The sequence below is a fragment of the Pseudovirgaria hyperparasitica genome (assembly GCF_010093815.1).
Source record: "Pseudovirgaria hyperparasitica strain CBS 121739 unplaced genomic scaffold EJ05scaffold_14, whole genome shotgun sequence".
Lineage (NCBI taxonomy): Eukaryota > Fungi > Ascomycota > Dothideomycetes > Acrospermales > Acrospermaceae > Pseudovirgaria > Pseudovirgaria hyperparasitica.
Window position 1 is genome coordinate 929,280 of NW_022985562.1, and position 26,776 is coordinate 956,055.

At 48.5% G+C, this 26,776-nt stretch overlaps 9 protein-coding genes across 9 annotated transcripts; 5 read left to right on the forward strand and 4 right to left on the reverse strand.

The window, feature by feature from the left end:
• Positions 1 to 21: 21 nt before the first annotated feature.
• On the forward strand, positions 22 to 3,907 carry EJ05DRAFT_468359 (PIN domain-like protein; the record flags this gene model as incomplete). Its single annotated transcript, XM_033742870.1, has 2 exons — positions 22 to 1,757; positions 1,863 to 3,907. Exons 1-2 carry the CDS (start codon positions 59 to 61, stop codon positions 3,905 to 3,907), a joined length of 3,744 nt encoding a protein of 1,247 aa, XP_033597721.1. The 5' UTR covers positions 22 to 58.
• A 1,364-nt stretch (positions 3,908 to 5,271) lies between these two features.
• On the forward strand, positions 5,272 to 7,019 carry EJ05DRAFT_488791 (succinic semialdehyde dehydrogenase; the record flags this gene model as incomplete). Its single annotated transcript, XM_033745742.1, has 4 exons — positions 5,272 to 5,385; positions 5,436 to 5,523; positions 5,578 to 5,947; positions 5,999 to 7,019. The coding sequence occupies 4 exons, from the start codon at positions 5,272 to 5,274 to the stop codon at positions 7,017 to 7,019; spliced, it is 1,593 nt and encodes a 530-aa protein (XP_033597722.1).
• A 298-nt stretch (positions 7,020 to 7,317) lies between these two features.
• Positions 7,318 to 8,535, reverse strand: EJ05DRAFT_442571 (uncharacterized protein; the record flags this gene model as incomplete). The annotated part of the gene is made up of 3 exons (XM_033742042.1): positions 7,318 to 7,780; positions 7,832 to 8,353; positions 8,408 to 8,535. The coding sequence occupies 3 exons, from the start codon at positions 8,533 to 8,535 to the stop codon at positions 7,318 to 7,320; spliced, it is 1,113 nt and encodes a 370-aa protein (XP_033597723.1).
• A 724-nt stretch (positions 8,536 to 9,259) lies between these two features.
• EJ05DRAFT_503577 (DUF757 domain-containing protein) lies at positions 9,260 to 9,929 on the forward strand (the record flags this gene model as incomplete). Its single annotated transcript, XM_033747441.1, has 5 exons — positions 9,260 to 9,298; positions 9,353 to 9,377; positions 9,436 to 9,720; positions 9,773 to 9,809; positions 9,863 to 9,929. 5 exons carry the CDS (start codon positions 9,260 to 9,262, stop codon positions 9,927 to 9,929), a joined length of 453 nt encoding a protein of 150 aa, XP_033597724.1.
• Positions 9,930 to 12,591: 2,662 nt separating this feature from the next.
• On the forward strand, positions 12,592 to 13,458 carry EJ05DRAFT_488794 (uncharacterized protein; the record flags this gene model as incomplete). Its single annotated transcript, XM_033745743.1, has 1 exon — positions 12,592 to 13,458. The coding sequence occupies one exon, from the start codon at positions 12,592 to 12,594 to the stop codon at positions 13,456 to 13,458; it is 867 nt and encodes a 288-aa protein (XP_033597725.1).
• A 4,236-nt stretch (positions 13,459 to 17,694) lies between these two features.
• EJ05DRAFT_442644 (uncharacterized protein) lies at positions 17,695 to 19,936 on the reverse strand (the record flags this gene model as incomplete). Its single annotated transcript, XM_033742046.1, has 3 exons — positions 17,695 to 18,930; positions 18,980 to 19,693; positions 19,775 to 19,936. The coding sequence occupies 3 exons, from the start codon at positions 19,934 to 19,936 to the stop codon at positions 17,695 to 17,697; spliced, it is 2,112 nt and encodes a 703-aa protein (XP_033597726.1).
• Positions 19,937 to 20,530: 594 nt separating this feature from the next.
• On the forward strand, positions 20,531 to 22,035 carry EJ05DRAFT_128467 (CGI-121-domain-containing protein). Its single transcript, XM_033739132.1, has 4 exons — positions 20,531 to 20,607; positions 20,677 to 20,968; positions 21,075 to 21,197; positions 21,266 to 22,035. Exons 2-4 carry the CDS (start codon positions 20,780 to 20,782, stop codon positions 21,626 to 21,628), a joined length of 675 nt encoding a protein of 224 aa, XP_033597727.1. The 5' UTR covers positions 20,531 to 20,607; positions 20,677 to 20,779; the 3' UTR covers positions 21,629 to 22,035.
• EJ05DRAFT_479069 (cytochrome c oxidase subunit VB) lies at positions 21,431 to 22,906 on the reverse strand. The gene is made up of 6 exons (XM_033744589.1): positions 22,602 to 22,906; positions 22,481 to 22,537; positions 22,269 to 22,427; positions 22,061 to 22,161; positions 21,909 to 22,011; positions 21,431 to 21,855 (listed from the first exon to the last, which is right to left on the reverse strand). Exons 1-6 carry the CDS (start codon positions 22,690 to 22,692, stop codon positions 21,782 to 21,784), a joined length of 585 nt encoding a protein of 194 aa, XP_033597728.1. The 5' UTR covers positions 22,693 to 22,906; the 3' UTR covers positions 21,431 to 21,781.
• A 3,260-nt stretch (positions 22,907 to 26,166) lies between these two features.
• On the reverse strand, positions 26,167 to 26,757 carry EJ05DRAFT_456084 (histone-fold-containing protein; the record flags this gene model as incomplete). The annotated part of the gene is made up of 2 exons (XM_033742485.1): positions 26,586 to 26,757; positions 26,167 to 26,528 (listed from the first exon to the last, which is right to left on the reverse strand). Coding segments are annotated over exons 1-2 (426 nt in total), but the record flags the coding sequence as incomplete, so codon positions are not given.
• Positions 26,758 to 26,776: the final 19 nt, after the last annotated feature.

Consider the following 26,776-nt stretch of genomic DNA (forward strand, 5'->3'; position numbering starts at 1 on the left):
AGGCTTCTTCCAATGCGAAACTGTCACGAATGCGCGACTTGATACATCTTCCTGGGCTATGGGTGTCACCGGCTTATGGGAAGTGGTCAAGGAATGCGGTCGTCCGATCAAAATCGAAACGTTAAATAGGAAGCGTCTGGCGGTTGATGCCTCCATCTGGATCTACCAGTTTCTCAAAGCCGTTCGCGATAAAGAAGGCAATGCGCTACGTAACAGTCATGTGGTCGGGTTCTTCCGTCGTATATGCAAACTACTTTTTATCGGAATAAAGCCGGTCTTCGTATTCGATGGCGGCGCTCCTATCCTGAAGAGACAAACAATCAGTTCTAGAAGGTCACGAAGAGAAGGACGGCGTGACGATGCAGTACGAACAGCTGGAAAACTCCTAGCTGTGCAGATGCAGAAAAGAGCCGAAGAGGAGGAACAAAAGCGCAAAGATGTCTTGGAAGGTTCTCGACACAATGAGGAAGAGGAGGAGCTTCCGGACAATTTGGTGTACGTGGACCAGATTGGGATGACAGCACAAGAGCGACAGCAAAGCAAAAAGTTTCGCAAAACGGATGCTTATCATTTACCCGACTTAGACGCCTCGATGGCTTCTATGGGTGCGCCAAACGATCCACGCATAATGTCTCTCGAAGAATTGGAACAATACGCGCGGCAATTCGAGCAGGGCGAAGATATCAGCGTGTACGACTTCTCCAAGATAGATTACGATAGTGCATTCTTTACAAGCTTGCCTGAGGCAGATCGCTACAACATCTTGAATGCCGCGCGTTTGAGAAGTCGACTTCGTATGGGATATTCGAGAGAGCAACTCGATGTCATGTTTCCGGACAGGATGGCATTCTCGAAATTTCAGATTGATCGTGTCAAGGAGCGTAATGAACTTACGCAGCGTCTCATGAACATTAATGGCATGAACGAACAAGGTATGCTTGGCGTCAATGGAACTAGCAGAGTTGCCGGTGAACGAGGTCGCGAGTATGTCTTGATCAAGAATGATGGCGTCGAAGGTGGCTGGGCTTTAGGCGTCGTTAGTAGCAAGGATGATGGTCAGCGCAACAAGCCGATCGATATCGATGAGCTGGATAAGAAGGAAGCAGAGGAAGAAGAAGAGGACTGGGAAGACGATGAGGACTTCGAAGACGTTCCAATCGAGGGTCTCAATCGACTTCCGAAACAACGACCTTCTGATATTACTCTCTCGCACCAAGCCCCTTCAAGAGCAGATGGACTTGCAAAGAGGAGAGCAGCACTCTATAGTTCACGTCGGCAGAGTAATTCGAGACGAGTGTCTCGCATGAATAGATCTCATCCGGCAGACCCTGAGTCGCTATTTATTGCCGAAGATGCAGGTGAAGAAGACTTGGAAGTTATGAAAGCCGATCACAGCGATGACGCAGCAGAAGAGTATGACACACATGCATACAATGAAGATGAAGAATTGGAGCGTGCTATAGCTATGTCTATGCAGCAAGGAGATGATATACCTGGTCCACTAGCTAACAACATGGACATGGATGTTGATAATGATTACGAAGAAGTATTCCGCCAATCTCGCGTCGATGAAGCAAAACCCTTTACGAGAGGGAGTGGAATGTCCATTGCTCATATGGCAAACGCTCGCAGCAACAAGGCCGCGGTAGCGCCTGATGTTGTGAGTGAGGACGAAGATCATATCGACTTTCAAGCTGCGCTTGCCGAGTCAAGGCGATCGAAACGAACATCGAGCCCTACCAGGCAGAAAGGCGAGAGTCATCAGGCTGCAAAGAGTCCGGTACCTCGCAAGACGGTGAATTTTCCAGGATTCGACGGACCACTGCCCTTCGAAAAGTTGAATCTTGGAAGCTCTTTACTAGGCAAGAAGAAGATGCAAGACCTTGAAGAGGACCGTGCTGGCGGCTTCGAAAAGAAAGATGCGGGTCCAAAGACTAAAAAAGGGGAACCATTACCACCATGGTTTGCCGGCAAGCTCGATGATGATCTAGCTGCGTCCAAAGCTCGGGAGGACGAAGAAAGAGATAAAGAATCTAAAGAACTGAGTTCCAACTTTCAATTTCAAGAGATACCCACTCTACGTAAAGAACACCCTGGTGATGTCATTGATCTCGAGGCGCCGGAGGCATCTGCCAGACAAGCGATATTCATCGACTCTTCAGATGATGATGAGCCTGAGGGTCCAAGTATGAAGGAATCTGTCACGGAAGAATCGGAAATCAAAATGGGAGATTTGGCTGACAAGGTCCGAGTCGAGCCGCCGACAATGTTGACTGCAGACGTTCGACCAGATCCTGCCTCAACGACGACTCTCAATCTTTTGGTCGAGGAAGCTGAAGAAGAACCGCTAGACTGGGAGGCAAGTGATAACGAGATATCGACGTCAAAGGGTCACATTACTCCTGCAGATGACCCCGGGGAAGTCACAACAATTCCTTATACACGGTCTCCAATCATCTCATTTGAAGATCGGATACCAGATGACGTGGAAGCTGTAAATAATCAAGTGCAGCTTGAGGACGCCAAGTCACTGAGCCCCGATTTCGAAGACGTTCCGATGAAAGGAAGTGGCAACTTTCCTCTTACCAATGTGGCGCCTATACTTGTTGAGGGAGATGTAGCAGCCGAAAGCGGGTCTATGCCTGCAGCTGAGAACACCAATCACCAACTATTTGAGGAGATTGATGAGGAAGAAGAAGACGGAGCCCTGTACTCTGATCCTGAAGACGAGGCTCTCTTCCTCCAACTGGCAGCTGAAACTGAAGAACACGCACGATTTGTCTCAACGTTTAACAACAAAACTCAGGAACAGAACGCGCGCGACTACGATCAAGAGCTAAGGCAACTACGCAATCAGCAGAAGAAAGATCGCCGAGATGCAGATGAAGTCACGCAAACAATGATTACAGAATGTCAGCAACTACTTGCTCTTTTCGGCTTGCCATACATTACCGCTCCTATGGAAGCTGAGGCGCAGTGCGCGGAGTTAGTCCAATTACAACTTGTGGACGGTATAGTTACTGATGATTCCGACTGTTTCTTGTTCGGTGGTAACAGGATCTACAAAAACATGTTCAATCAGGCCAAGCATGTCCAGTGCTATCTAACTCCAGATATAACCGATGAGCTAGGTCTCGACAGAAAAAAACTAATAGCAATTGCTCAGCTACTAGGCTCAGATTACACTGAAGGTCTTCCAGGTGTTGGGCCGGTCTCAGCGCTCGAAATATTGTCAGAATTCGGCGATCTGGAGTCCTTTAAAAGATGGTGGAATAGTGTGCAAGATGGTAGCTTGCCCATCTCGGCTGAAACATCTGCATTTCGAAAGAAGTTCCGTCGCGCACAAGGCAAGAAACTGTTCCTACCCCTGTCATTCCCCGATCCTAGGGTAGAAGAGGCATATCTGAAGCCTGAAGTGGACAAAGATCCGTCCCAGTTCCAGTGGGGTGTACCAAACCTAGAGGCACTGCGAGACTTTCTCATGGCTACGATTGGTTGGACGAGGGAGAGGACAGACGAAGTTCTCGTACCAGTCATCAAGGATATGAACCAAAGAGAGACTGAGGGTACCCAAGCAAATATCACATCGTTCTTTGAAGGCGGTGTTGGCGCCGGATCTTTCGCACCCCGAGTACGGGAAGGTGGAACTAGTGCGCGAATGGCGAATGCGCTGAGTCGAATTCGTAACCAAGCCAAAGATGGCACAGCCGGGAACACTCGCTTAGATGTCGCTGAAGAAGCTGGAGAAGCGAAGCAAACGAAAGACAGAAAGACAGCTACCAAGCGCAAAGCTAGAACTTCTGATTCGAAAGCCAAAGAGACCCGCACATCAGAATCCGCATCAGAGGGCAATGGCGAAATGCAGCCCAAGAAGAAGCCCAAGAGAAGATCGAAGGCCCCGGGATAGTAAATATGAAAACAGTGACAACGCTGTTTTCATATTATTCGACCCAAGGCGCTCGAATTCCGGGTAAAACAGTTTGCCCAAGGTTGGCATCCTGTTGCTCAATGCGGATTGGCATCCTCATCTCCATCGTCTAGATGTTAACATCCATCCGACTAGTAGCATGTGTACTTGGCGAATGCGCAAGAAGATCTCACTGCGATCAGGGACGATTGCTCTGATACCTGTTGCCTGTGAGATATTGCCACAGTCTTCCCACGGGTTTTGTCGAAAGCAAGAGAAGATTCATAAGAATGTCTTCTCCTACTCGCAGCCCGTAAGTAGATTACTGTATCGCGTGTTCGCTCACTGCCGACACAACTCAAGTCAGTGCGCGGCCAACATGCCCGTTGGCAGTACAATATTGGCCTCGACAGACGCGAGTCGTCACTTTACTGAAAGAAGTCAACACGTTTTTTGCATGTTGCAGAAATTTTGAGTGTCTAGCCACCGTGACGAACGATTACCTCCTCTGAAGGTGGACCGTTTGCGGCAGCATAGTCGTTCATCTGGTAGTCTTCGTCGCCATCGATTGGAAATGAATGTAGGCTTCTAGCGAGGCTCGACAATGAATCTTCATGCCTGTGCCTGTCGAAATTCAACTCACTATATGCATGAATGAACGAATGAATGAATGAAGAATTTCTCTCATCGGCACATGTACGTGCAGGTGGGTTCCCGCTTGGTCCTCGGATGTGTTTTGCCATAGCTGGCAACGGCTTGACGACTCCGTGAGAGGTATGCTTCCAATTGATTCCACCCGAATGTGATCCAGGTTAGAACGAGATTGCGAGACTCATATAACTATCCTCAATGAAATCGAACCTGGACCCTGGTATGTTGACGTGTGCATCCAATTCTGCTAAATCCATAGAGCCATTTTTGTGGTTCCCTATGATCATAACAGCCAGAGCCAGACGGCTTTACCAATTGGAGCAACGGCAACAATGTTGATATAAAAACTGTCTAGCATGGACTAATAGGTATCTTCCACCGTAAACCTAGTAAAACCAATTTATGCCTCAGGCTCCATGCCCAGGCGATGTGATGTCAATGACGGCCCGAGCTCCAATGCCGCATCCATGGAGCTGTGGGCCCCGCAAGTGTTGAATAAGCAATAAGCGTATTCACATTCACATTCCTCGTCTGGTGCACAGAGCAGTATTCATCATTGGATTTTCCTGTTGGACCTGTGGCCATATTACGCTTGAATCTACCGATTCGTCAGGATCTGTGAAGCGATACCCAAGTTCAAGCTCTCAGGCTTTGTACTCGCCTTTGCTCCCATCGTCTCATTGGTTTATCTTTGGACCTCTCCTTCGCCCATAATGAAGTCTGTACTCTCACTTGTATCCCGACCAGCCTTCAAGTCGTATACACAGACAGCTCACCTTCCCGGAAGAATTTCCAGAGTCTATACGACGGCACATAGCGTCCCTCCAGTAGGCAATCGTCGCGATACGTCCACCATACGCTGACTGGACTCCGACAGCTCAACGACAAATCTCTTTTCCGTAATCAAGCTTATATCAATGGAAATTGGGTGAACGCAAAGTCGGGGAAGACCTTCGAGGTCACTGGTAAGAATACAAATGGATTGTGGAAAGAAGGAACCTAAACAACCGCGTGTGCAGACCCTGGCAGTGGCAAAGTCATCGATACCATGCCAGAGATGGATAAAGAAGACGCTGAGCTCGCTATTCAAGCTGCATCCGACGCCCTACCAGCTTTTAAGAAGCTCACGGGTCGACAAAGAGGTCGAATGTTGAACAAATGGTATCAATTAATGATGGAGAATGCCGACGACCTTGCGAAGCTTATAACGTGGGAGAATGGGAAGCCATTGGCTGACGCCAAAGGTGAAGTTTCGTATGCGGCGTCATTCTATGAGTGGTTTGGTGAAGAAGCTCCACGCATATACGGAGACACCATACCTTCCACTGCTGCTGGAAATAGAATCATCACGATAAAAGAGCCGGTAGGAGTCTGTGGGTTGATAACTCCGTGAGAATGACTACATTATAAATGTAGGCTATGCTCTGCTAATCCGCATAGATGGAATTTCCCCGCGGCTATGATTACTAGGAAGATTGGTCCTGCGCTGGCCGCAGGGTGTACTGTTGTTGCGAAGTCTCCTGGCGAGACACCTTATACAGCTGCGGCTCTTGTAGTCTTGGCCGAACGCGCTGGCATTCCGAAGGGGGTCATCAACGTTATCACTGCGTTAAACAACACTCCAGAGATTGGTGAGGCTATCACGTCCTCTTCAGCCGTGCGTAAAGTGTCATTCACTGGCAGCACCCGTGTTGGCAAGCTTCTCATGAAGCAATCGTCAGAAACCCTCAAGAAGCTTTCATTCGAACTAGGTGGTAACGCCCCTTTTATCGTCTTTGACGATGCAGATTTAGAAGCCGCAGTCGCTGGAGCCATTGCAAGCAAGTTCCGTTCCTCAGGCCAGACTTGTGTTTGTGCCAATCGTATTTACGTTCAACGAGGCATCTATGAAGAATTTGTCGAGGCATTCGCCGAGAAGGTTAGGAGTTTCAAAGTAGGTGGTGGATATGAAGAAGGCGTCACGCATGGTCCCCTGATCCACGACCGCGCCGTTGAGAAAGTCGAATCTCACGTCCAAGACGCCTTGAAACATGGCGGTAAGGTCTTAATCGGGGGACAAAAGCTGCCAGACCTAGGTGCCAATTACTTCCAACCTACTGTCATCCGCGATTCGACGGCCGACATGCTCATTGCTAGCGAAGAGACTTTCGGGCCCGTTGCTGCACTGTTCCCATTTGAGACTGAAGCAGAGGTCATCGAGTTAGCCAACAAGGCAGAAGTCGGCCTAGCTGGATACTTCTTCAGCAACGACGTCCAGCGATGTTTCCGCGTCGCGGAGGCCATAGAAGTCGGCATGATCGGTATCAACACCGGACTCATCAGCGACCCTGCTTCGCCGTTTGGCGGCGTCAAAGAGAGCGGATTCGGTCGCGAAGGCAGCAAGTACGGGATTGATGAGTATATGATCACCAAAACGTTAACTTTTGGTGGCATGGGTCTGCCATTGCAAGGGTCTAAGTAGACACGTTTGTATATGGTAATAGTGTCAGACATGATTGGTCACTATGAGCGAAGCATGAATAGCGCGCGACGAAACCTGAACAAGCAAACCAAGCATTACACTTACGCAACGCCGAGCGTAGGGCGAGCCCCGGATCTGCAGAGCTACTGCAGAGCAAGCAGTCTCCTTAATTGCATCATCAACTTCCCGTTCTCGCATTCAAAGAGGGCTCAGAAATTACCTAGCCCGCCTGAACGTAAAGAAAAAGACAGACATGAGATGCGTACATGCAGGTGAATTTGTTTATGTTATTATGATATCATACCTTCTCACCATCGCTGTCGACCTTTGTTCTCTCTGCATACGTCTTAGCATATGGACTGTGATCACTCAGCTCCTGCCCCAGTCCGCTTTGCAAGCCACTCCCGCTACCACCCGTCGCCATACTCTTCACATCCGCATTGCCGTTCACGGTATCTGCTACGGGCGTTGCCGCACCGCTATCTCCAGACGTCTTGCCACTGCTCGTATCTCTACTTTCCAGCACCTGTCTCGGTTCATTGTCCACCCTCGCACTTCGCATTGGCCCTCCAACTTCCATGGCTGTGTCAAGCGGATCGTTCCCAAACGAGAGCGATACGGCGACTTCGCCAGTGAGGTATAGGTACCAGTATGCGGTTGCGATGAAGAAGCCTCCACCAACAATGTTGCCAAGTGCTGTTGGGATCATTGATTTCCAGATGTAGTATGACACAGATATTGGTGCGCCCGCCCAGATTCCTCTATATCATGTAATTAGTGATATACCGAATAGACAGATGAATACGGCCTACGTCGGTATAAAGAACATATTTGCAACGACGTGATCGAGCGCCAGCCCAACGAAACATGCACATGGCCACCATATCGCCAGTATCTTACTTGCAATCTCGCGACTACTAATACTCGTAAATACGGCAAAACAGACAAGCCAGTTCGCGCCTATCGCACGTAGGAAGATCTGATGCCAGCCTGGGTTGACCGCCTTCTGCGTCGCCAATCGAATCGCTGCGTCGGTGTACGCTTGGGACTCCTCGAAGACGCCGCCATAGCCAGTGATGACGGTCACGAAGAATAAGGTACCGGCGAGGTTGCCGAAGAACGAGACAAACCAGTTTATTGCGAGGTCTTTGAGGGTGATCCGCCGATGGAGCAGAGCTGTCGTCATGAACATGATGTTGCTGGTGAATAAGTCGCTACCGCTGAGAACGATCATGATCAGGGCGACAGGGAACACGAAGCCACCCAGTGTGCGGATAAGGCCTGGGGCATTCTCCTGATACCAGGGAGCGGCGTTGGTTGAAAGGAGCCATGCCCTAGAATATTCCAAAAATTAGTCCTAAATGATGAAGGAACACCCATGTACTGACCCTCCAAAGCCGACAAACGGACCTGTAGCTACGCTATTGAAGAACAGCTTGTCGAGCCGCATATGAGCTTTCTTAGTTCCTATTCTCGAGACCAACTCGATCGTCTGCTGCGGAGTGAAAGCGTCCATGGCTAAGATAGGGCACTGTAACGGACTAGAAATGTTCGTAGACAGGTACACGGAGGACTTGATAATAGAGAGCACGAGGAACATTGTAGCAGATAACGCATGTTTAGTACTTTGGGAGCGCCGAGGAGATGCAACACTTAGCCTTAGATATGCCGCCTGTTTCATCGGCGCCGTCTCAGGGACGGCATGCTATAGTAGTAGACACTGGAGCCATGCAGACCCATCAATCGCTAGTAGCACATCGATCTTCCGACTGCCGGATAGTGGTACGGGAATGTTCGAGGTGTAGAGTGCTGATGACGTGCGTATCGATACTGTTATCTGATCGTCATGGTATTTTGATATGACAAATTGTACCGTGGATCAAAACCCTGAGGGACCACAGGACATCATTGATCCTTACGACTACTTGAGAGATAGAATCAGTCAACATGAAGATATACCCAAGTAGGAGATCTCGATTATCTGATGTGAGACTTAAACGATACGACTGTGAGGGTTATAATACGGTCCAGATAAGCTTCAGGCCGAGGGGCGCGCGGCATCGGCAGTACGGCGCACCGTTCCTATCAGAAGCGCCATTTGATATAGACCAGAAAAAGGGTCCAGCAAGGTAAATTATGTCATAATTTTCCACCCCGCCTGCAAGTAAAAGTTCGACGACATCTGCTAAGCAAAAAACTACTATAACGCGCCCACCGTAACATAGCACGAAATCGCCATCATGGAACTTACCGAAGAGCAGAAGGGAAATTTTGAAGATGTGAGCACCCATATGCACGTCCAATACCGCGAAACTAATTGTGACATACCATAGATCGAGAAGCAGTTCGCCGTCAAAGGTACGAGCACTACTTCACACCTCCTCTCGACTAGTACCCTCTGACGCGAAGGTTCCAGTTGTTCAGCATATGTCAACGTACTGGGGCATTCTCGAGAAAGTCCGTGGCTCGAAGCTTAAGCTCACAAAGATCGACGACGAAATTTACGAGCATTTCAAGCAAGAATTCCCTGAGTTCGATCCGACGGCAACGATAAATGAGGATGATATGAAAAGCAAAGCCGGCAAGGAGAAATGGCGCAACTTCATCATGCAATACGAGAAGAAGGTGGATGACTTCAACTTTGGCACGATGCTGCGGGCGAATCCGAAGTTTGACTATGGGGAGAAGGAGACCATATTCGGTGCGTATATATCTTCTGTGAAGTGACGCGGATAGCTGATAATAGTCTCAAGCTGTACGAATGCAGTTCTACGCGGTAGAGATTGTTCGGTATTAGATTTGCGCTCCCAATGTTTAATACTGACGCTGACCAACGGTTGTAGCAACAAAGAAGGTTTAAACGACTGGATATACGAGAAAAATCACCCAGATGAAGCCAAATCTTCATGAACAGGTTACAGGAGGTACTATCAGATCGGTGGCGAGGATTTCATGAGTATTCTCTTCTTGACTGAGAGAATTTTCATATGACCCGCACCAGCTGTCCCCCTACACAGAAGCCAACGGCATTGATGAATAATTTGCTTTAGCGTATCAAGCTGCTCAGGGATCCGCTTGAGGCTCACGAACGCTCACGTTGCGTGATGGAGGAATCTCGCGAATAGTAGACTCATAGATAATAGCCAGGTATCACACAGTGCAGAGGTGCCAAATGGAATCAAATGAGGACTCTCTGCGCCCCTATTTCACTGGGAAACTATAAGCTTTGCACAGAGATACATCCACTCTAACCAGCGTAGGAAGTCGCTTCGAGCTCTGATGGCTACACAATATGCAGCTGCTTTGTCCATACTTATCATTCGTCTTTCAGTATCCCACAAGCATGTGCTCTGTAGTTATTAGCAGAGAATCATGTGGAGTTCTGTTGGATACGCGATTTTTGACTATGATGTCGGCGTCAATCTGCACGTGTGTCCAGTCCCTCAATAATTAGTGTCAGTCATAAGGACAGCTCATTCGCTTCAGTCCCTAGTGGAGCTGCGGGTTCATCATTTCAAGCTACCGATCAAGGATTACTATGTTTCCAGGCATAAATATATTCAGCGCTATCAAGACAGAGGAATTGCGAAACCGTCTGTTTAATATCGCCAAATTAGTACTTTCCTTAAACAAGATCTCCGAAAACTTCATCCAGCTCAATTACTCTAGCATCTCGAGGATCACAGTTTATGAGATTGTTCTGCTAGGAAACAAGGACTGACATTGGGTTCCACAATGAAACCTCTTGGACTATCCACTCTATCGCGACGACTCCAAGTCCATGATAGGTCGAATCTACGAATTCATGTAACGGGCATTTGTAGAATCAACACTGTCAAGGACTGGAGTCTCGTGAACATGTATTTTGACGTCAATGGTTACTACCAAATTAAGGAGCAATACAAGTTTTTTCAAGTATTTGGGGTGCGGAAGACAGTCAACTAACTGCTATCTTTGTGTCTCCCTACTACAGCGTAGTTTCTTTGAAGCGCTGAGATCATAGATCTTACAGTGCATATCGACGAATCAGTGCTCTTCTCTAGCTAGAACCTTCGGATCTTCTCCCTGATATGAATAGACACATACCTTTAGTAATGTTACTACTCCAGATCTCATAGTGTATATCGATGACTATGTGCTATTCTTAAGGTAGGACCTCCGGATCTCCTACTTGATATAATGAAACACATACCTTTGCTACTATAACTATTCCAGATCTTATGGTTCATATCAAGGTTTAGCTGCTCCTTCCTAGTCGGAATCTCCACATCGTGCTTTAGATTCCAGCTTCTCATTGTTCAAACATATCTTATTCAGAAAATTATCTGTTGGCAATGCGAATCTTTGACTGCTCAGTGCATTTTGTGTCTCATTTGCTTCCCTCCTCATCAACTATACGGCATATAGCCATCTGCCTAACCCAGTGCCTTTCTATGATACATTTTTCTAGCTGCTCTAGCAGCCTCCGAAACCATGCTGGAGGCATCTCGCTACAGCTTTCATCCTTTATAGAGTCTCAGATATCCCAGAGCCGCAGTGAGCTCTAGCTCTTCCTCCTCCTTTCTCTCAATCCAAGGCTGTAGCTGGTTAAACAGCTTCTCCGTCACGAACCCCAGACCCGGCCTGGTGAAGTGTAGTTTGTCGATGTGTATGAAGATCGGGCGGATCTCTGCTGCAAAATCTCTGTCCAATGTTCCATCTATATCTAGAATGGTGATCTAGGAGATTAGTGGTCTGTTAGAAGGTCCAACCTGCTTCAAGACTTGTTGGAGTTCCACGATGTTCTCGAAGACAAATTAACCTTTATAGAGGAAGGAGGAGGCTTCGTAGTGGATTTGATGACAAGTTTGTAGGAAGCCTGCCGCCATCCACTCTCTCATCGCTGTGCTGTTCTAGAGTCCATTTGAAGCTGAAGTCGCTTTTGTCTTAATATAGAGGCCTCTGAAGTTCTTAATCTTTCGAGATGAAGCTATGCGGCGGAATATTATTCGATGACGTGGAACTAGTGCATACTCGTAGATACGATTTCTCACTTCTCCTGGAAGTTTGAGAAAGGGGAATTGCTGGGATGGCTTGACAAGCTTTGTTTCAGGCTTGACCGTGAAGGGGATATCAAATCGCGTAAGAGTGTTCTCGACTTGGGACACTGACGACATTGTGTATCGATGTTTCTCCGTTGAAATGTCGCAGTTCTCCTTTCAGGGAGCTAGACAATAGACAGTCTGCTGTGTAATATGTGAAAATAGTTTCAAGACTTCGCTTGACAGTCTTGGGCACAATGAGGATCTGATAGTTGTGCTTGTAGAAACCAGCTCTCGGGTAAACAGAACGTGTAAGAGCTGCCTGAAGATCTTTGCTGCCGCAAATGGCCTGTTTACATTCACCAAGGGGCCCTGAGTGACCGACTTGCCGACATCCAATAGCTATTTAAGCAGAGTTTTTCTTCACTTCCTTCTTACACTCTTTGCTACATGCCAAAGACTCAACTTGCGTGCACATCTTCAGCTTTCAAAACCTACACTCCCTTTAAAGACCATTCATTGTCAATCATTCCAGATCTATCATATCCACGATGAGCTCTGGTTTCTTCCAAAACCTGACTATACGGCCCAAGGTTTCAGCTGTTGACGAAGACCCCTCTCTCTCCTCCGCCAGGCACATCACAGATCCTCACACTGGTACACCTCTCAACCCTCCAAGCACCAGTATCACCGCCAGTGCATCTACTGGCTACACTCACCCTCAAGGGAGCAAGGGAGCACAGCTTCAAGAAGCTCCCTACACCTCATACACAACAAGTAATCTCCTCGAGCTTGGCAATTTGGAGGTTAGAGCGGCCATCTGGGGCCATGTTTTGTCTCTCCCTCTGGACAAAACACTGATTCTACAACGTCACGTCAGGGATCTGGGCCGCCCCAGCACCGACCGAACCGCTTTGCTCCGAGTGTGCAAGGAGGTCTACGCAGAAGCAGTCCCACTTCTGTACGCCCAGTCCCTTGTCTTCTACTCCATCAACACCCTCCGATCGTGGGTAATCAAAGTCGACATCAACGTCGACCATCTCTCCTCCATTGTCCTTCGCCTGCAGACCCAACTGGGTCGGGGCCATTACACCATTTCCGGAGAGCTCAAGAGCGCCTTGGGCGTTTCTGGCCTCAGCAGAGCCGGCTTTCTTGGGTCCTTGGCGCTCGATGGCCAAACCCCAGCCCTCCTCGACAATCAGTTCCCTCAGTACCAGGAGGAGGGGACTGAACGAGCCGACATGAGGCTCGTTCATATTGTGCGGAGGAGGGGGGCGGCGGCAGAGTGGCCGTGTGTGTGGGACGTCGAAGTGAGGACTCTCGGCAGAGCCTTTCGGAGATTCAAGGAGCGCCAGGCTCGACAAGATGGTCCTACAGAGGCGTGGGCAGAGTATAGGAACTTCTTCGAAATCATGTAACATAGTTGATGGAAGCTCAATACATGATGACCACTGTAGTGTGGTACTACATTTTTTCGTTCAATGTGTGACTGATTGAAGATCTGAACAGTGACGCAATCAAAATTCGTGCCTCTGAATAATACTGTTGATACAGTCTCGTAGCGAAGAACTTAGAGTCGTATTAATTTCTTTCCACACGATACATTTTCAAGACCTTCAAGGACATGCAAACCACAGTTACACTACCGCAAAACATGATTCGATGTCAACAGTACTCTCTCATTACAACACCATGATAGATGATATAATGTATCAGCTATGTCAATGCTGCTTAAAAACATACTATAATCCCAATGGACTGCAGTTCTTAAACGTTGTGGGTCGTTAACACCCCACTTGAATCTGGTGATACGTTGTGTCTAAGCCGTTCAAAGGCTTCTAATTGCAGTTCCGAGTACAGTTTAAAATATTTCCACCTGATGTAGCCACCCCTATTCCTTATCCCCATTGGCGTTTTCGATTGTTCTTGACGAATTGTAAGTAGGCAGATCTCGCTCATGTCTGCATAAATCCGGATTTCAAGACTTCAGAGATACCGACCAAATAGTAAGCTTTTATAATATTTGATGGATTCACACCTTGAGTATATGTCATTAATAAATGAGATCTACTCCTGGGCTGCCAATATAGCTACAAACGTAAATGATGTCAATGCGTCGCAGGGGCTAATTAGACATATTGACCTGGTTATATTGCATAGTATAATAGCTCTCTGTTGTGCAAAATCGCGATTTTTACCTATCATACCCTTGAAAATTTGATACAGCGGGGTTAGTATAGCAATTCTGCCAACTTGATCGACCCAATCTACTCACTATTATTTCAAACGACTACAATTCTACTCTCATCGAGGGCCTCAAGGTCGTGTATCCAGAACAGCGTCGAGAAATATCACCAAGATCAAGGAACCGATTAATTCATTGCCATACGGCCGACTCAAAGTTTATATCCGCATTCTGGCCTCGATTTTTTATACACGGGCGATATATCATCGATACTATCTGGTCTCGGGATGTGGTATATCTACTCTCAGTCTGAAGAATTGCGATTCTGTTCTCCGGGTATTGTGTGAAGGACGTGATTGACGTGGCGGTAAGCAACAGCACTGTCTAAAACCTCACTTTCGTAATCTCTCTCTGTGTCCGCCAACACAGTGGATCGATGAGTTCTATGACTTCATTTTAACTCTTTCCGTAGATTATGAATCGGGAGCTTCAATGAACACTCAATGTTATCGAATGCGAGAACTTCCATCGCCTGATCTTCCGCGTCATACCTTACCTCCACAATCAGCGTCGATAAACAACTTAGGTTCTCGGAGTCCTACGGTAACGGAAACAAAAGAAGAACAAGAGAAGAAGATACAAGAGATACAAGAGATACAAGAGATACAAGAGATACAAAATCGTAGCAAGAGCTAGAGGTAGGAGGGGACTATGTAGCAGGATTGGATGATATGAGCGTGCCTTCCGCGTCGATCGACCATAAGAAAGGGTTGTAGATAACCTCCAATCCTTCCTTATCCACCATATAAACCAAACATTTCTTACAAGACTCTCGTCTGGCGACGTGCACCGGAGAATAAAGGGGCTGGGTTGACGTCGAACCAAGTCCTTGTGCTTTGGACGGATTGTGTCTCCAAAGTCCTATCGATGTAGTCCACGGAAAACGATAACGTATACCCAGCTAAACGCATCAAAGTGAGTCGTGAATCACAGTCCTACAGTCTACCTACAGTCTATCTATACAAATCGATACACATCATGACAGTAAACCTGAAAAACAGATTTCCCAAAGACTTTCTGTCAACAATAGTGCTTTGAATCCTCCACTTCTTCCATTGCTCTTCTACTGCATGAATGAAAATCACAATCGATACCACATTCGGAATCTCCATTTAACGCCTGATTCATGCAGGCCACTCACTATCCATCAATCCGTCACAGGCATATCGTCCGTATACAGAAATGATCGCTAGCGCTTGATATTTCGGTGCAACGGAAGCTTATGAGAGAGAGCTAGCTTCCGTCAAATCAGGCCTGGAGGAGGTCTAGACGGTGTCAGAACCTCGACACTGTACTGTACAGTAATTAGCACCGACGCGACAGCAGCACCCGTAGACTTAGCCATGAAGATTCATGGTTTGCTAGGATAGATCCCCCTAGCCATCCATCCGCGAGAGCTGTGGAGACGAGCAACCTTGGGATTAAACCTCCGAACACTCTAGACGTTATGCATGCTATGCTGCACAAAATTGCAATCAGGTACATACTCAGCTGTACTAGGAGATATACTGTATCCTTCGGGATGTTTAGCCCACGTGGTTCGGGGGTCTTTGGGGGGGGGACGTTGAGACGTCTTGAGTAAAGATTACAATACACGCACCCAACTTCGCTGTTTAAGAGCTAGGCAGCTCGGAACGTACATCCCGAAGTAGCCCCCCTCCCCTCCCCCTTTGCGAGAGATATGCTTAAGTGTCGAGCTCATGCGCCATGCATGCTAAGATTCTATATGCAAGGTCGATCAGTTTGAGTCGGACGTAGTTATTCCCCCCTAAATTGCCAGAAAGAGCTTGGAGACAGGCACATGCAAAATACGAAAGATAATACTGCGCGTCTGATGATTGGTGGGAAGGGGCTTCATATTTCTGTTTTGGGCAGGATTGCTTAGAGAAGTGGCTTGGAGTGTGACCAATGGTGAGGAAGGAACCCTTGGACGTTCCTCGGCTTAAAATCACGACGAAGGCACTAGACGTTGTGACGAGGCCTTCAGTGGGACCGGTCGGGTTGGGATAGCTTCAGATATTGGTGACCATGGCTGGGACGAACACCACTAGCTGGTTGTCGAGTAAACGCTTTATATACTAGGGCTCTGTCAATATGTGGGCCTAGATGACCGCTCTGCCCACCTGGTCATTCGTACCCCGGAGTCCCTTGTAGCTCCATAACGGATATTTATTGACATGAATAAGAGCTGCCCGGGCTGTAGTCCGGCGTCACCAAGTGCATGTCTCCAGCTTGCCGGGTTGCAGATGCCTCTGAGACTGACGTCCACTTGTTTGACTTATGCGGACAGCTGAATCTTAGCTAGAGCATCGCCTGCTACTGTCGGACTTGATGCCCAACTCGAAATATGATTGGGTATAAATGTTAAGTAAGGCCCAAAAGGCAGGGGACTACAAACATGGTCTATAAATGCTCTCAGGATTTCAATGCTGATATGCCCTGAAAAGAGGTGCCAAAACGAATAGAGTGGCTATACACATCCTAGGAGAAACATTGAAATGTATAGACACATAGAGCTCCAACAGAGAAAGAATTTCAAAGGGTATTTGATCGCTTTTCGCAAACGCCGGGCAATCCTTGGCCCAAATACAAACATCTTGGTATAATTTCCATTCAAATAAAAACGCCTACTTGCCTTTTGTGAATGCCCAGAATGATCCATTATACTCTATCCGCTCCTCATATCTTGACATCATGTAAAGGATCCGCATTTTATAATTCAGTGACTACGAGTCTCGGTGAGCCGAGTACGGCGGCTGGTAGAAGATCATGGCAGGCCACTGTGTTTGTGAGTCCATAGCTGGCACTCCTGTATGTATCGCAGTCGTCGGAGGCCCGGAGTGCATCGGCCCTGGTCCAGGAGCTGTAGAGCTTCTTCTGTTACCCCCGAGAGCCATTAATGCGTTCGCGGATGTCAGATTTGGATGTTGCTGTGGTGCAGAGGTAACAGCGATGCCGTATCCCGGACCCGAGTGATGAGACGGATGATGCTGGGCGTGGTCATTGAGATTGTTGACAACGTGTTGACGTGTCCACTCTTGCCAGGCAGCGGTAAAGTGGTTTTCGCGATCGGGAGCAGGATGCTGCATCATGACCGGTGCGTGAACGCTATACATGGCATGATGATGAGGTGCCTGCGCTTGTGTTGAAGCCTGGAGTGCCTGAAGGACACGCTCGTCGTCCGTCAGACTGGTTCTGTCTGTTACCGTGGCAGAAAAAGAAACCGGAGCAGAATGAGCTGGACTATGGTAGCCTTGTGAGTGCTGCTGTGTGTAATGAGATGGTTGGTAATGACCAGCTTGATGAGGAGAACCCCCGAGATACTGCTGTCTCGACTTTGCTTCGACATCCGTTCGTGTTGGAGGATAGTGATCTTGATAGACTATCTCCGGAGTCCGATCAGCGGAGGTTATTTGGCCAACAGACTGATCGACTGCTGCATTGGCTGATGTCTGGACAACACGAGCACTGATGGCAGCCATGCTAGGGTCGATGATCTTTTGAACTGCTGAAGGCAGTCGATCACCCGTACCTGAAACGTGTGAGACAAATGGTGCAAATTATCAAAATGAATGTTGGTCTTACCATATATCTCACCAATAGCCTCCAATACCTGAATCCAAACGTCCATATCGGCTTGCAGGTCTGTGACCTCCTGAGATGTGACTGTTTTTTTGTGTTGTGTATATATGTACAACGTAGTGAAAATTGCTGCAAGATATACTATGACGTTCACCCATGGTATATCCAAGCTCTTGTACTGCCGAAGCTCATCGACAACATGGACAAGATCTCTTGCTGCTTGCAAGCAAGCAGACATATTGTACTCGGCAAAATCTGGATTGGTAGAGGTGCATACTGCAGGATGGTGGAGGAGCAGCTTGACTTCCTGTTCCCAGCACAATGTATAGCGTGCGAATATGTAATGCTCACCCCCGTCGACGTCGGCGGCAAACTCCTTGGGCATACTTTCACGCCATTTAGCAAGTTCTGTTTCGATGTTTCTGACCGTTCTCTCGTAAGTCTGCGGGCTCTGACGGATTGAGTAGATTGTGCTATACATCTTGTGGACGACGTTAGCAAGTCCTGGCGTGCGCAGTCCGATCTGGAAAGAGCAGTCGCTGAACTTCTCCAGAGGTTTGCCGTCACCTTCATCGGTGTCGTTTAGTGGAAGAGGGAACTCGACATCGATGTCTTCCGGGCGGAGAGGCATCGGCCGACCAAGTCTGCCACTTAAGCCTATGAGAAGCGCAAAAAGTGCCCAGAAGACACGCTTTCGTAGCTCGACCATCTGTTGACTCATTTGAGTCGATTCTACCCACGACTTTGTTGAACGATGTAAGCCAAGCTCGATCGCTACGGTAAACGCGATACTCGTGACTAGCCATGCTGCTCCAGGTTTAGGGAGGTTGCGCATATGGATAGACAATAACGCCAGTGCTTGAACATCCTCTAAAGTATGACTGAGAAGGAGATCCGGGAAATGACTGATGGCAAACAGATAGTGTTTATGAGCTTCTCCCAGAAGGTCGGGTTGTGTATTTCGTGTCGATATCTGGTATTTGATCATGGCAAGAATCATGTGAATGATGGCAGTCTGTGCCGCAGTAGGTTGGAATGAACTGTCATTGTATACTTTCCACACCTAGCATTCGTGAGCCTATTGTAATAAAGAATGGTCCGTCAAGACTTACGAGGTTCATAATGGCAGGCTTATGGAATACAGGCATATAAGGATGTAGTGAACGGAAGTACCATGTCATGAATTGACGCAGCTCCTTTTCTTCTGGAAAGTTTAATTTGTCAACATGTGCTCGACCGAGGGCAACTCGTAGGAAAGTCTGGTACGAAGTCGGTGAAGCCTCCTCATCTTCGTCTTGTGGTACGAAGTCTGTCAGATTGAGCTCAACTCCGAATATAGATAAGGAGGTGCCTTTGATAGGGCTAAGTACAGAATCTGTTGACGATATGCCCAGATAGTTATCCCCATAGCATCCTGTTCTGAATGTGGGTAAACCACCTGAGGCTAGGCCATCTGGTTGAGATGTCTTAGTTCCTTCGGAACTTGGGTCCTCGTACGAATATGATGGTGTGAGATGTCGAGTCGCTTGGTCTCCTACATTGCCAGTGCGATCTGGGTGTGCCCACGAAACATGCTGTGTCTGCGCCGATGGTTCAACGTATGCAGGGAAGGGCTGAAGCGGCTTGACATCAGCTCCTGTGTCCCTCAGCTGAGATTGAAGGTCGGCGATTATACGCTTCAGATAGTCGTTTTCTGCTTCGAGATGTTCAGTATGGCCTCGAGTAGTCGCTCGGCCGGTGATGCGATCTGTAGTTTTACACGGCGTGTTGTTTTGCGCACAAGGCGAGCAGGCACCAGGTCTGCCGTCACATCGTATCTTGCGTACCTAAATGAAGGATATGAATCAGTCGCGTGTCGTGTAAGGTGGTACTGTGGTAGCCGTGTGACGTGAGTCTGTGATACATACCTTGCAACGGTCGCAGGCTTGCCCAGTCCGTGTGGAACTGGACAACTTCTTTTTGACCGAATTGGAGGAGTCCTGGGGGTGAGAGTCCGGGGAGTGTTCAATTTTGAGGCTCTTTTGAGGAGAGGTAGGGCTTTCATCCCCCTGCGAGCGCTTTGGAGCCATATCCTAGTGTAGATGGAAAGTTCCGTGATCACACCTCAGTTTGCCGAGAGAGGCACCGCTTCGGGCTTCCCGTGAGCTTGAAAGCCTCAATCGAAATGGCGTTACATTGAGGGCTCAGTACGAGCACGATCTTGTTCCTGTGAGAGTCGAAGGGTGTATTTGAGAAAAGGCGTACAGCAGAGCTGGAGAACTTGAAGCCCGGCCATGAGGATGGGCGACCAGAGATGGAGCGAGAAGAGGGCAAGTAATATTTCGTAGCTTTTCTTCGGGGGGAGGGAGGGGGGGTGTATAATGGGTGAGTAGTTTTGGTTTAGGGGAGGTTAAGTTAGGTAGTAGGGTAGAAGAGAATTCGGTAGGCCGCTGCGCCCGGCTTTGAGATGGGGGGAGTTCTTTAGCTGCAGGTCCAGCGGCCATCGTTCACGCCCACAAACGTTACCGAGCCAGTCTAGCTTTGCACCTCAAATGCACCCCGGACTCTCCGAACACGTGCATTGTCGTCGTTCTGCTCAAGGCTCGACCGATCGACCATTCCCGCTCCGCAGATCTACCTTCTCGTACCACAGCCTCCGAAAGAAAACCTCACCTCAATCAGTCTGCAGGTGAAACATCCTGGACAAGGGACAAGGGACAAGGGACCAGGGAACTAGGGATAAAAAGAAAGGCTCTGGCGAGTCTGCAAGCCCAATACGCCCCCAGAACGTGGCACCCGTCCCACTAACGTCATATTTTCTCTGATCCAGCTTTTGTGCCTTGGTGGCAGACCGCAGATCGACTTGTATCAAGTCTCAGCCTCATCTCGCTTAGACCAAACCATTCGGGTTACAAACCTCAGACAAGCAGACAATGATGGCGCCTATCGCGGTTGAGACGTTGCACCTTTCACATCTGCCTGAGCAGCCAGTCTACGTTGCGCTGTTCACAGGCGTCACGAATGCATCCCAACTATTGGACAGAGTGCAGGCCGCTGGTAGAGACGAATTCAATGTACAAGAAAGGGCGGACCTTGAGTACGCTTTCCTAGACGCCGCTTCAGTATGTTGACCTAATATGTGCATTATTCATCGATACGCCAACTTGTACCCGACACAAGTGCGGATCACCATATCAGGATACTGAGCTGATGGCCACTCCTGAGCAGATACTCTCTACTACACATCTTCTATCTGCAGTTTTTCGAGCGCTAAATGATCAGAGTAAGAATCGTCTGAAAAGCAAAAACATTCACTCCGAAATCGTTTTCTGTCTGAGTCCTAACAACAACGTAAGCTTGTGATTTCATGTTCTGTGCCTGGAGACTCATCGACTTCCCACTCTTACACAACACTGCAGATCGGCGAAAGCTTCCGGCGTTTTGGTGTCGCCAAATCCACGACAAATCTGCTTGTGGTTAAGGTACCGGATCATGATTCGACAGTGACTGCACAATCGATTGCTGAGCATCTCGACACGCGTATTGACATCAAAGGCAGTTCAGTTGCGTTCTCAAACGAAACCTTGGCCGCATGCTCTCATATCGATAATATCAAGAAGATTTATAAAATTACTGATGACAGCCCCACCCAGCAGGCCAAGAGGAAGAGAAATGATAAGCTTCACGTGAATGGGGACTCGTCCAGCGACGCTCCAAAGATCGAAAATTTACAAAATATCGAGAGCATTATCTTAGGCACTATGGCGCTCAGAGGTTCTTAAGCACGTTAGCCATGCACACCTGCATTGAGATTCCAGGCTACAAGAGCGTCTAGGCGCAGTGGTAACAACGTCCAATACTTCACTGTTACATCCACTATTCTACATATTGAACTCCCCAGTCTATCGATGAGCGGCTGCAATGCAAATCCAATTCTACTTGTAGTAATATTCGGGCTTGACGTAATCAGAAAATGTCTTTGGTTCCTCATAGCCATGGTGGTCGTCATCTGCGCAGATAGTCTTAGTAACGAAGTACATAGCAATGAAGATTTTGACTTACGACCGTGTTCGTTGTCGTGCGGGTCATCTGGAGGGCCAACATATGCCATCTTGTATACAGATCCGCATTCAGGGCATCGGGCAATGGGCCTTTTGCGGGTCATCTATGGGATTTTAGCATCACGGTCTTCCTTGTAGAGCACATTCTCATACCAGTTGCCAAAGCACATTATGCGAGCCGGCCGGAAATCCTGTACATCCGGCGTATTGCTCCTCTCCAGCGGATCTGACCATAATAGGGTTTTCCATCGTTCCTACCATTCAGATTAGTATCCTATGAGGCAAATATGAACCATATACCACGGAGACTTCAGCGGCTAGATATGTGTGGTAGAGAGGCTGTAGATTCAAGGATGCGCACCTAACCGCGAAGCGTCCAGAGGCTTCATGTCGAAGATATCGACACCCTGCATCTTTCCGATAAGCTCCAAGCGTTCGAGACCGGTAGCTTGTTCTGCATCAGTGGGAACGGTACCAGGCGCGGCACCGGGGGGAAGGAGGTCTTCCATCGTTCTGATCTCTGCAGGCCTCGTCAGTGCTGGCCCATGGGCTGTGTACAGGTATGGTATTTACCCTCAAGCTTCTTGGTGCCTTCCGGGAGGGTAGGTGGCTTGATGTCCATGGAGACCTCTATATTGATATCGCGTCAGTCCTCATATCCTCTGACCCCAACGTCGGGCTTCTAGAAACGTACTGCGAGCAATGGAGACTGCAAAAGTCCGCTTGACAGGAGCACGCACAATGGCGCTGCGCGCCAAGGCGACGGTAGATCGCTGAAGGAACATATCGAATGTCAATTGGCGACGGAGTGGAGAGGCGTGAGGTTTGAGACGTGGTCGACAGCTTGCCTAGGGGAGGTGAGGTCGAGGAGCTCCGCAAATTCCTCGGTCTACAAAAGGCTTGGCGTGTTCTACTTTCCAACCTCAACCTTTAATCTGCCCTGATATTTCTAGCGTCGTGATATCATATTCCACACAAACGTCAATTCACATCATAAATTCTCAACTATTCAATCATGAGCTTTGCGTCCATACGCATTTTCCAAGACCAGGATACAGCAACTTCACGCACTACGCAGGACCAATCAGGAGCTCCTTAGATCCAGCTGAGTCATCTGCCCTAGCCAAACTTGACCAGGTTATCGATGGTGATATTGTATGCCACGCACGCAGGACAGAAGGCACAGATTGGTATTCCATGGTCGTGAGATCTTCACAATACATGCATCAGTACAAATGTAAGATTCCCTACTAAGTAAGTTGCATGCCGCTTGCACCTGAGAGCGTTAAGAGACAATGCTGCACCGAGAGACGTTAAACAGCATGAGAACCAAGGAGATAGTCGCGACTATAGTTGAGCGAACTCAGCGATGAGAAAACAAGAAGATGTATTGCAAAATCTTATGAAGGCGACAGCACTCATATACACGAGGTACATGTTTAAGAGATGCTAAGATAGATCATTGCATGGTACACTAATTTATGCACAAAATTGTGGTCAGCAGTAGTAATATGAAGATGTATTAAGCTACCAGCAAGTATACATGTTTACCAGCATCAGGACTCCCAATCGCTATCTCTTCGTTAGTCGTATCCTTTCCAAAAAGTTCCTCCTACTCGCCGACATTCGACAAATTTGCTGTGATAATTATCTGGAGTGCTGCCACTACGACAAGCACGCTAACAATTCAGACACAATCTTTATCATCTGTGAATCAATCGCCTTCTGATAACATGGTCAGAGTCGTATTCATCCAGTATGACTACAATCTTGACTAAGACCTTCATAGCGACGTCCGAGCGCGAACAAAAAGTCCGGAAAAGTATTTATAGACGTCCAAGCTTGGATTTAGACAGGTTCCTTGATTAGTGAACTAGTCCAGTTCGGCCTGCCAGTGCCGACAACCCCCTTAGCCGTCAAACCATTCACAATAACCGTAATATAACGTCAGCAGCATCAAGACGCAACATACAAAGAATATGACCGTTTCCAACTCACATCTAGTATGAATATGACGTAAGCGCTCCGGAGAGTGCTACTGCATAGGGAAGCTATGCTCACTCGCGTGAGTACCATGCAAGTCGATGCACTTTCTGCAAGAGACATAACATTGGTGGCTTATCCTAACACTGTTTGGGCTTCTGAGGCCGAGATGCTGATACATAGTCGGGCAGCAATACCACAGAGCCATAAGTGCCGGTGCCAGGCGGTGCGGCGCCACCGGACCGATACGCACAATCTTGCAACGTAGTCTCTCTTGCTATAATTAAATTCGATCGCCTCGATTACTTCCGATGGCTAGAATCATTCACACTCGGCCGCAGTGTAGCCAGTATGAACGTCCGTTTCCAAAGAACAGAACAGAAGACTACACGACATGAACACATAACCTTAATCGCCAGCAAGCGCTTTTTCGAATGCACCGGAAATCCCAATCGACATGTCCACGGAGGTACTTTGACCTGGCCCGGGACAGATCTTGGTAACGCTCACTCCACGTGGGCTTTAGCGTCAGATTAACCTTCGGTGGACGGATCGCCACAGTCGGAACGCGCCTGTTCACAACCACAGTACCAGGTGTCGCAGCGTCATACAAGTCGAACCGTCCGAACTTTATGCTCATCGCTTAGCACGAGCGATCGACTGTCATGACCTATCGTTTCATCGCTAGATCTAATTGTGCGTTCCGTTGTTTCATGCTTCTTCGGCAGGCAACACGGCATATTGTAGTACTGATACATGTAGTGAATCCTCGTTCTCGTTTCCGCGAGAAGGTATAGAGGCTCCCCCTTGGTTGGCTCTTACATGGTAGCCTCGAGAGATCCGCCGGCTTAGTGTCCCCCCTTCAGGAGAACTCGCAAAAAGTGACTTTGGGACTACAGTCTCAGCAGTAACCGGCTGCATGATACGAGCTTATGCGACGCAGCCCGTGAATTCTCCGAAGAATACGATGGGAGATTCTTGACTAGTCGACGTGCGGAATATCTAATTAGATTGAGGGTGGGATGGAAAGCCGGCCCAGCTCATTGGCGAGATCGGTGCTTGACAGACGTCGGTCGCTGTCTGGGGAGTAGAATGAGCAAGGAGGGACGGTGCGTGGCTGTCTGTTCTGGACAGTGGAAAGAGTTTGAGGTGTAGAGATGGATTGTAGGAGGGACAGGAGGGGTATCATGGTAGGTTCGGTCTACGTGATATGAAATCCAGAGTTTTGGGTTATCATCATCTACCTGAACTTCTCTGAACATCTGTCTTGAAAGTGCTGTTATGCTCAAGTATCCGGGTGATTGAGACCTTCCAGCTATGATCTCAATAGCCTATCTAGGGACTCACAATCCAGGCGGTGAAGCAGCGTCACCCGAGGAACGACTTGGAGCTATGTGTCAAAAGTGCAAGGTGAGAATCTCCCGAAGTGGTAGTTTCCAAGGGGTTATTGGGTCGTGCAGCGAAATATATCGAAGATATACAGAAAACAGAGAACTCCAAGATCATGACCCTCAGATAGCCTAACCATGCGCAGAAGATCCGGATACAGCTCGTGTCTCTATACATCTGAACAGTAATAGTAACAGGTGTTTTGTCAGTCAAGTCCTCGTTGCTATATGTTCAGAGCCGAAAACTCGTGATTACATCAAATAGGTCCTCGAAGTCTCCAAACGTGCCCCTTGCCAGAGTCCGGAATAAGGTAAAGACGTCAAGAATGCTATGCTGATACGAGTTTCTTGTAGTGTTCTTTATGTAGTCGTTTATGATTTGATAAGGCTTCAATCGGTACAAAGTGTCCATAGTAGTGCAAGTAATGAGATTCCAGAGTCATGATAGCTGGAGTCTACGTTCCGACGCACTTGTCTTCTTTTCGGGTGTAGACGCATCTAGATTGGGCGTCGCACGCCATGCTCGTACTTCTCGGTAACAAGTCTGACCCTGTAGAGATCAATCCATGAAAAACTCCATTGCCATTGAATGCCCATAGTCCTTTCTGATATTGGTATTCCGCTCTCACGTCGGACTCATCTAGCCTTCCTCCCCCTCCCCCTCTTCGGCCGCACCTCCTCCACCACTTTCTCCTCCACTTGTTCCACCTCTTCCTCCTGTCCCTCCACATCCCCTTCTTGCTCCTCTTCCCGTTGTTCATCCTCATCCATACCCCCCTGTCCCTCTGCCCCATCCACATCCATCTGATCACCCCCAGCATCCCCATCCCCATCCTCCTCATCCCCACCCATCTCCGTATTCTCCCCACCAGCAGCAACCCAGCCCTCCCCCTCACCATCCCCACCAGCACCCTTCTTCACAGCCCCATGCAACCCATCAAGCGTCGCCTGACCATTCGCACGCGCCAGCTTCGCCGCCGCCCTCCTCGCCTCCTTGACCTTCCGCACCGTCGTCGTCCTGGGCACCACATCAGCCAAGAAATTCAGATTATCGATGCGGGACACCGCGTTCGCTACGTCGCGGTAGTGGATCTGGCGGCGCTGTTTGCGCTCCGTCTTCACGACGGTGTGGGTCTGCTCGACGAGGTGGTGGATGAACATCTCGGCGGCGATGGTCAGGATGAAGGCGGCGTTGTTGGAGCATGACGCGATGTCTTCGTCGGCGGAGAGGATTTTCTTGACGCGTGCGACTGGAGTGAGGGGGTTAGTTGCTGGGCTAGTGATTTGGGGGAGTGAGGGGAGCGTACGTGGGAGGTTTGCTGTGCCGGTTGCGACGGCAGAAGGCGTGATTGGGGTGTTGTTGTATGGCATTGTGGCGATGAAGGGTGTCCAAAAAGGGGGTTAGAAGGTGGAAGTCTGAAGTGAAAGGTAGACAGACGTGGTTTCAATGAGAAATGTGTGGCATGCAGGCGTCCTTCGACATGAGACGCGAGGTGAA

Bases quoted from the DNA above. Each gene is read 5' to 3' on its own strand.
- EJ05DRAFT_128467 (XM_033739132.1), top strand. From the start codon at position 20,780: ATGATGGCGCCTATCGCGGTTGAGACGTTGCACCTTTCACATCTGCCT. The intron at 20,969-21,074 runs GTATGTTGACCT...ACTCCTGAGCAG, and splicing joins CTTTCCTAGACGCCGCTTCA to ATACTCTCTACTACACATCT. The intron at 21,198-21,265 runs GTAAGCTTGTGA...ACAACACTGCAG, and splicing joins GTCTGAGTCCTAACAACAAC to ATCGGCGAAAGCTTCCGGCG.
- EJ05DRAFT_479069 (XM_033744589.1), bottom strand. From the start codon at position 22,692: ATGTTCCTTCAGCGATCTACCGTCGCCTTGGCGCGCAGCGCCATTGTG. The intron at 22,538-22,601 runs GTACGTTTCTAG...ATATCAATATAG, and splicing joins TGCAGTCTCCATTGCTCGCA to AGGTCTCCATGGACATCAAG. The intron at 22,428-22,480 runs GTAAATACCATA...CGAGGCCTGCAG, and splicing joins AGGCACCAAGAAGCTTGAGG to AGATCAGAACGATGGAAGAC.